The 9,003-nt window shown below is 35.9% G+C and overlaps 1 protein-coding gene across 1 annotated transcript; it reads left to right on the plus strand.

Annotated features, from left to right (window-relative positions):
- The first annotated feature begins 250 nt into the window (after positions 1-250).
- Positions 251-8,108, plus strand: LOC114520430 (zinc transporter ZIP6-like). Its single transcript, XM_028540690.1, has 10 exons — positions 251-586; positions 714-983; positions 1,749-2,138; positions 2,583-2,748; positions 4,955-5,124; positions 5,571-5,759; positions 5,933-6,079; positions 6,452-6,716; positions 7,122-7,312; positions 7,565-8,108. Exons 1-10 carry the CDS (start codon positions 374-376, stop codon positions 7,706-7,708), a joined length of 2,145 nt encoding a protein of 714 aa, XP_028396491.1. The 5' UTR covers positions 251-373; the 3' UTR covers positions 7,709-8,108.
- The last annotated feature ends 895 nt before the right edge of the window (positions 8,109-9,003 follow it).

Here is a 9,003-nt window from a genome sequence, read left to right on the forward strand (position 1 = left end):
ATGGCAATGTGTATAAAATTAGCATATTCATAATTGAATTCCAGACTAGATCTTTGCAGGCCTTAAATCAATCTATTATAACGCTATAGTTAATAGCTTAACATTTTACAATGACTAGAAGTGTACAAAAAATAAAAAACTTGCAATGTTTATCTCGGTGTAAAGTCTGCCTAAATTTCAGCTGGTGTCTTTTATCGGCCGGAAGTACCTGTCTGCTAAACACGTGATTGTAATAAGAAGATAATACTATATAAAGATGAATAACAGAAAATGAGTTCTTAAGAAATTCATGTGCACAAAAAGAACAGATTAAAAGGCTAGTGGACGTCGATTGAGGCATCGTGTCGGATTCCTAATTAAGCTATCTTACTAAATGTTTTCTTATTCACTATTTCTTGTGCTTTTTTCATGTAACTTTTTTGTAAGTTTGCGAGGAAGTTCTTGGAATGAGATATCTTATAAGAACATTCTGACTTCTTTGAATGTTACTGAACTAAATCTTACCACATTGGATGTGCTTCTGGAAAATTTAAGATTGCGAAATTGTAGCCGGGGACATTCAAGCGAAGCTGATTGTCGGCACAGAGTAAGTGTCGAGAAAATATCGTTTCTTGTTGCTCATGTACGAGTGTACTGTATGCCATATGTTCGGCAGTGGGGTTATTAATACAAATCTACATTGTGATGAATTTCGTTTTGCTTTCTTTTATTAGTGTCTGACTTCAAAGTATTTGTTTGAAAGGCACGAAATAAATTACAGTGAGAATGTCAGTGCTAGAAAGCTCGCTGAGTTGTCAACAAGCCTCCTCTACTTTATGTTACCAAAGAATTCTGGGGTAAAAGAATGTCAAAATGGCGACGATATCACTATGTATAAGCGGTTTCTGCTGTACTATCAAACAAAGGGACGTATTTGTTTGCGATTACTTGATAGGATACTACGAAGTCTAAAGGAAGAATGCAGAAAAGATGATCCCAAGCAAGTATGTTGATTGTTTTATTCCTTATACTGCAGGTTGTTTAGAGTCGCTTTATTGTAGAATGTTGTGTCTATTTTAGTAACCGGCTGATTATACATTTAATTGAACCCAGTTGCCTTTCTAATGCAGCTGAATTGACACAAGACTTACAGAGGCAACACTTAATACATGTGTCCTAATAGTGAGTGCAATTGTCCATACTCAGGTACTGGGTAATTGCATGGATTCACAGTATTTGGGTGCATCTGATGATTTTGATAAGAATTGTAGTTGTCTAATATCCCATAAACAGTTTTTATCAAAATACATATGAGATTAGCAAGAGCAAGTTCACCCTTCCATTATACATTTCTGTATGATACATCCCTGCATTCATGATTAATTAGCATTGAATCAGCATTTATTGGAATATAACAAAAATCATAATTTTAAAAATCACAAAATACAGATAATGAATCCACTGATGGTTTAGACCTTCGAATTAATATCCAATAATATCCAATGTAGTTCTATGTATCCTCTTTATATTTGTAAAGGCTGTGATATACTGATACTAATGGTACACATCACCATTAGTATAAGAATAAGAATTGTACTTTCCCTTTGTGATAGGTTATATATTTTGCTTAGGTTTTAGATCTGGTTAAATCAATCACTACTGCATATTACGTACAACAAACAACAATTGAGCATCCTATAATATGTTAGGGATGTGTTGTTTAACTTGTGTTATTGTGACTGCTGAATATAATTTTTGTATTTTTGTAGAGATTTTCTGCTGTGCATCTTTTTGCGCTAATGAATTTTTCAGAACATAAGGAACTTGACGAAGAACAATTTTCAACAATAAGCATTATGATAATTTCAAATCTCTTAAATGGATCATGTATGGATGTACCGGACAGCCATGACTTATTACTGCCATGCCGGTCTTATTTTACATCTAAACTTTTTGAACATTTTGGTACAGTGGATGGTCGTTTAACATATGAGAAATTTGAACTAATGTTAAAACATATGGGTCTTGGAAATAACAGTGAGCATCATGTTGAGGAGGCTGATGAACATGATGATCATAAACGTAAAAAACGTGACAATTCCCATGAACATGAAGTGCAGGATAATGTAAATACACTAATGAATCCGTCCAGCAAGGAGGTAAGTGAGTCCCGCATATAGCATAAAAGGTCAAACCTTCTATTATTTAGCATGACTGTAAAAATGTTAAATGTTATGTTAACTACATGGTCATCCTACCTTAAAAATGGATGCATGTGCACCCAGGATGGTTAACTAACTGGGGTAAAATATTGAAATTTGTGTATCAGATTATTTAAATGTGCTGTACACTGTAAAATATCCCAATTGGCTGCTAGTTTATAACAATGTGGGAAACCACCAAATTGATAACAGCACAAACGTCATGTTTACAGCTAGTTTTTCTGGATAATAACACTAGTTTAATAACACTAACACTATTTTTTTGGAAGTATAGCAGACCAAAATGGTGTTAGATATGTTTTTACATTGCAGCTTGCATCTCATGCACATTTAAATTTATTTTATTAAATCTGAAACATCATCTTTGCTTTTATGTGCTAGTGCTACTCTGCAGATGATCTGGCACTGGTATTTTCCATCAATAAAAGTATTGGTATTGATAGCAATGAATTCAATCAGATATGCCCAGCCTTGATTGAACAATTGGAGTCAAAGTCTTGTGTGAAAGTGACAGAAAAAGGAAATGGAACCCATACATCTAAATATGGTAATTCAATACAATTTCATTTTAAAACAGTCTAGTTTCAGCAGCTGAACTTTTCACCTTTTTAGTGACCGTTGAATTTCAGAACTTTAGAATTTTGAAACCCTATTTTAGAGTTCCTAGAGCACCCCTCTCATTAATGCGTATTTAGTGCACTTTCCAATAGCTGCGCTGTGAGACAGATTAAATTCTGATCAATACATATATGAAACACAAAATATTATGGATCTGAACATGGTTAGCTGTGAACTGCAAAATCATACAGAAATTAATACATTCTTCCTTGTTCCCGGGCTTTTATGTAGCTGCACAAATCTATTCAACCCGCTATAAAACCAAGGGAAAGAGGGTTGAATAGATTTTACAGTCAGGTGCAGTGCACTGGATTTTAGGCCTGGTTAAGCAAAAAAAAATTTTAAATGTCTGAACATCTGATCAAATATGCGTTGAACAAAACCTGTCAGTTTTAACCGGCCGCGCTAGAGTTATTTGACCGCTTGGATGCAAGTACTCAAAATGGATGCGAATGTTTATTATGTTTGTTATCTCACACAGTAACTAAAGTCAACAGCACATGAATGGTATTGATATTAATGATTATGCTGTCTCATGCAGATCATGCCAAGAGTCATGCATTTACACATGTGTTGCTATTGATTTCACGGAGACAAAAACAAGTACTTCTTCCGTCCGTGGTCTAGACGATCAATTTCTGTCGAAAGACGTACTTCAGAGACGTTGCATTTTCAGTTTCTGTTTAAATTTTTGGGGTACCATCGACTAGCCAGTGGTAATGCAATCCGCGTTGCGACAAAACCGCCAAACGGAAATCCAAGAATTTTGAGAATTAGGGTTTCCGAAATTTGATGGGTCTAAGTATCCCCCGGTCATCTTTGTTTTTCATGTTCAGTTATAAGTTGCCGTAAAGTGAATTTATTCTGGTATTTCTGTCCTTTAACTCCCGACTTTTCTGGAGTATTTTGAAGATAACGCACTACTTGACCGCAGGTTCGGTTTTGTGTACAAATAAACAGTTAATACGCAAAAAATGTTAATTTTTCCTCCCATGCACAAGATTGTTATTGATTATTATACATACATGCATACAACATGAATCTTTTTGATTATTCAAATTCCGTAATTGCAAACCATAGGGGCCAATTGTAACTCGGTCTAATTGAGGTTTTGTGATAAGATGTTAGATGTCAGAACTTTTATCACTGACATAAATGCCTTTTATATACGCACACGTATCTTTTTAAAGTCTGCGCCAACATGCAATGCCAACGATATTAATCTATTAATCTTAAGGTCGCTACAATTTTATCTTTGACTTTGTGGGAAAAATACGGAAAATGTATCCTTGCTATCACGTTAGTTGGGTAATGAAAATATTCATTGAAACTAGAAAGCGGCAAATTACTATTTCCATCCCCGGGTCATTAATGTCTACATGAATGTATATCTGCTGGTAAGCCTGGTACGTGTCGAAATTATCCCAAAGTCTTTGACAAAATATTTTGACAGTAAGAATTATTCTTCGTAACCGAAGTCGTGAGAAATTTATCTTTGAACGTCGATCAACAAACATAATTGTCTCATATCGCATAATTGTTTGCTCATATTATCACTTCAAGATTGCATATCGTCACATGCATGCACGCAACATTGGAAAAATAATGATAAGCGCGCACGTACGCACGTTTTTTATTGCGTGAACCTCTCGATGTTTCGACTTAAAGGTCTTCGTGAAGAAAGCATTAATTTGATAACGCAGGCTCTTGGGTTGGGTGTGGCAGGAATCGAACCTACGCCCGCCCAACCATTTCTTGCAGCTTTATTTAACACGGTTTCTGAGGCCGGTTTTCTCACTTCAATCGCAGCGAAGCACAGCGTAATGTCATTGTCTCCATGGTGACCCCAGTGAACTCTAAAAAGACTTAGTTCAGTGACATTCTAAGAAGTCAGAATGTTCTTGTAAGATGTCTCATTCCACGAACTTCCCCGCAAATTTCCAGAAAAGTCTCCACTTAGAGTTCACTGCGTGACTCGAATAGAATGAATAACTTTGAAACAAATAAGCAACGCCCCGCTACTGTCGAAGTTGGGAACAGAACTAATGCTAAGGCTAATGCGAGGTAAAACCTGCCCAATTGGGTTCATGTGATCATACCCTTATTGATTATTATTCTCGTCATGTTTTATGTAGTTTGGTTGTATGGCTTCGTGTCCGTATTATTAATAAGTTTACTATCACTCGCTGGTATCGCAGTAATTCCCACCATGAAAGGAAATATGTATAAAAAGATCATCATCGTTCTAGTTGGTCTTGCTATTGGTACCCTCACAGGAGATGCCCTGTTCCATCTGATACCACATGTAAGTAACAATAGAGAACTTATGAAATCATAATAACGAGTATATATAAAATGAGTAGAATGAAAAATTTAGCGAGTTATTTAACAATTATTTAAGAATAAGGTTGGGCATGATATAGAGAATCATCCACCTGCATTTTGTCGTTATCAACTTTAACTGAAGGCTGAGGCTATTGAGATTTGTTGATAACGACAACCTGGGGTGCTTTCTTTAGATTTTTCGTTAGTATTTCGGTGAAACTGCATTTCCATTGCTAGGCAGATGTATATAACGATGCAGTTGAATGCAGAATTCTAAAAACACTCTAAAGTACGAGGAATCTCTCTGCACTGAAACCCAACAGGACCTGTCTGGCCGTTTTTACCGTTTAAAGGAAAGCGCCCTAAAACTCGACAATTCAATTAAGGACCCCTCATACTAAGTTTTTGGGCTAATCTGTTTTCTAGGCCGCCGGTTTTCATGCGAGTAGTCATGGGCATGGAGATGGACATGATTCTGAACATACAGGCGACGACAAGGCATTTTTGTGGAAATTTTTAGTTGTGGCTTCTGGTGTTTATGGTTTCTTTCTATTTGAAACATTTACGCATCTTTTCTTGAGTTCCAGTGGTCATGGCCACTCTCACAATATCGAGGTCAGTATAGCCTTTAAAGAAATTATTTTACTCATGGTTCATTTGTTGCGTGTGTGTTGTCCGTCAGGACAAGCTAATTGTGTCTCTACTTGTATACATAATGTACTGTACGATCGTATTCAAACTCGGCGTTTCCTGTAGTAACAATTTTCCGCTGTTTTGTATAATTCCAGCATACTCGCAAACACAGTCCGTTTGAAAGGAATAATTCATGCCGTACAGTGGAACGCCATGAGATGCGCCTTGCCTCGAGTACACAGCATCATGAGACACCTGCTCATACTCATACTCATGATACGACGCAAGTTATATTTAACCGGGTTAGTTTAGTTATGTTCTTAAGTTTTTCATCCAATTGCGAGCCCAGCTGTTCTCGTTCTTGAATAGAGTGGTGCTATAACCTTAGGAATAACACCAAAACTGCTGAAACATGCTAAAACTCAGCCATTGTCCACTTCCCTATGAAGTCTGGAAGTTTTAAACTAGCGCTAATAGCGCCCGGAATATCTTCCCCGCTTAGCGATACATCTTGAAGTTCGGTCATCTGGCAGAAATCGTAACATAATTAAATTATTTTAAATATTTGAAAAGTAATCATTTGTCCCTCCAAACAGTCCATAGATGCTTTGCGGTTCGCGACCAGACCCAGTACCTTGCTCGATTGGAAATGATGTTTTTTTCTTTGTATTTAGGTTAGCGGCAAGGCGGAAGAAAAGGCTTTAAAATCTAAAACTGATGATCAGAATCACGATGACAATATCCCAAGTTTATTAAAAAGTTCATCCCATGGATCTGAGAAGAAAAAGATTAGTTCTGTTGGTTGGATGATCATAATAGGAGATACAATACATAATATAACTGATGGCATTGCCATCGGGGCGGCATTCACGCAAGACGTTGGTGGAGGGTTGAGCACATCTATTGCTGTGTTTTGTCATGAATTACCACACGAATTAGGTAAAAATTAACACGCTTAACAATAGCTACCTTTGTTTTCCTCTGCAAATATTACTCGCGAAAACATATCTCTGTTGACATAAGTATTGCACGGTCATTTTCCTGTAAAGTATCAGTGCTAGGCATTTTTTACGTACCAATGACCGCTCCTAAAAGCAGCATCTCTGAACCATATAAGCAGCATCTTTGAATCATATAAGCAGCATCTCTGAACCATATAAGCAGCATCTCTAAATCATATAAGCAGCATCTCTGAACCATATAAGCAACATCTCTGAACCATATAAGCAGCATCTCTGAACCATATAAGCAGCATCTCTGAATCATATAAGCAGCATCTCTGAACCGATTCGCAAAGCGACTGCAATGGAAAATTGCCTTAACTAAAGTATTTTGTGATTACAGGCGATTTTGCTGTGTTGGTTTCATCAGGAATGACAATAAAACAAGCCATGCTGGCCAACTTCTTATCAGCTTGCTCAAGTTTCATTGGCTTGGTTATTGGGATTTTAATAGGCCAGCAGACAGAAGAGGGAAATCAGTGGATATTTGCAGTCATGGGAGGGATGTTTCTATATATTGCATTGGTTGATATGGTGAGTGTTTCGAACGTTGGTACATGTCTACAACAGTCGACAGGTAGCCTAGAAATGGGTGTGCCTCTGTTTCATATCGCGACAACAATTTATTAAATAATGCGGTTTATATATCCCAGGCCCCGTCCGGCGTTTAAACTTGGGTTGATACTTCAAAATAATGTTGGGTGATTTAAAGATATAAATAATAAAACAAAAACGTCTTATGTGCGAAATGCAAATTATTGGTAACTATATACGTTCTTTCTATAGTTACCGGAGTTGATGCACAGCGAAGAGCTTGGTGGAGCAGGCAGACTGCAAATATTTCTTCTTCAAAACATAGGAATCTTACTCGGCTTTGTTCTTATGCTTTTAATTGCATATTTTGAGGAAGACCTCGTAATATCCGAGTGATCAAAACAGTGACCTACACAGCAGATATATAATATAAAAGCATGTTGTTTTATGAGATTTATATGAAGAAGTTAAATATGCATTAAAATATTTTAGACATACATAAATGTCTTATCAGCGATGCTTATATAGGATGCCAGGATACAAAACAAAGAATGCAGTGATATACTGTTAAATGTTTAACGCAGAAGGTTCATTCACAGTGCAATGCTAGCCTAGAACAGTAGAACGAAGGGTTTAAACTTAAAACAAGGCCACTATGTCTATGAACCGCTTTAACCGATGCTCTGCATGTTCGAAAATAAACTTTCAGTAAAATCATTAATGAAGGGTTTTTCGAAATTTTAAAATGCGGTTCAAAAGAAATCAGTAGAATTACATTTTGCCTAAAAACAATAGATTTGAGCCGTTTAAATTATTATTTGAAAAATTACATTCTTTCATGAAAACGATACATTTAAACCATAAGTGGCAAAAAATTGGTGGTTTTTTAGACTAAATCAATCAATTTTATACATATTAATCCTTTTATAGCTTGCGCAAGGCGCTGTTACTGTGTTTGTCGCAAAAAGGGCCGTCCCAGTCTCGTGCAAGTTCTCGTAGTCTTATCAGAACGATAAAAAAGTAGTCTCATCAGAAATGTTAAAAAAAAAAACAACTTAGTATCTATGTCAAAAATTTTTTTAAAAATTTTGAAACTGGTAAAATTTTAAAAATACTTGGAAATCTGTCAAATTTTTTTAAGATTTAAAAGCCAGACACAGTGGCCCAAGACCAAATACTCCCGCGCCCTAAAAAAATTTTGTCGAAGCAGACAAATGAAATTATTACAGAAATGTATTTGATAGTTTTGCCTGAAATTTTGAAATTCATCAATGTATGATTTTATGTATTCAAATGTACTCGTTTCATGAAAGAATGCAATTCTACTTAGTTCTCAACTCTTTCGAGGTATTTTGAACAATATTTTTAAATTTCAAAAGAATAACGAAAATTTTGGATTTTTCGTCCCCGTTACCGATTTGCCTGAAATTTTGAAATTCATCGCAGCATGATTTTATGCGTTTTAATGAACTCGTTTCACGAAAGAATGCAATTGTACTTGACTTCAAACAATTTCGAGGTATTTTGAACCGACTTTTGAAATTTCAAAAAATTGACGAAAATCAGGATTTTTCGTTACGTTATCGTTTCGTTTCCCCCGTTATCGATTTGCCTAAAATTTTGAAATTCACCAAAGTATGATTTTTGTGTTCAAACGTTTTTTTTGATGAAAGAATGCAATTCTACTTAGT

The sequence above is a fragment of the Dendronephthya gigantea genome, unplaced genomic scaffold (genome assembly GCF_004324835.1).
Source record: "Dendronephthya gigantea isolate DGI-Jeju-01 unplaced genomic scaffold, DenGig_1.0 000000F, whole genome shotgun sequence".
NCBI classification, from domain to species: Eukaryota; Metazoa; Cnidaria; class Anthozoa; order Malacalcyonacea; family Nephtheidae; genus Dendronephthya; species Dendronephthya gigantea.

Excerpts from the sequence above, each read along its gene's own strand:
- LOC114520430 (XM_028540690.1), top strand. The coding sequence starts at position 374 with ATGTTTTCTTATTCACTATTTCTTGTGCTTTTTTCATGTAACTTTTTT. Across the intron at positions 5,760-5,932 it reads GCCACTCTCACAATATCGAG|CATACTCGCAAACACAGTCC; the intron begins GTCAGTATAGCC and ends GTATAATTCCAG. Across the intron at positions 7,313-7,564 it reads ATATTGCATTGGTTGATATG|TTACCGGAGTTGATGCACAG; the intron begins GTGAGTGTTTCG and ends TTCTTTCTATAG.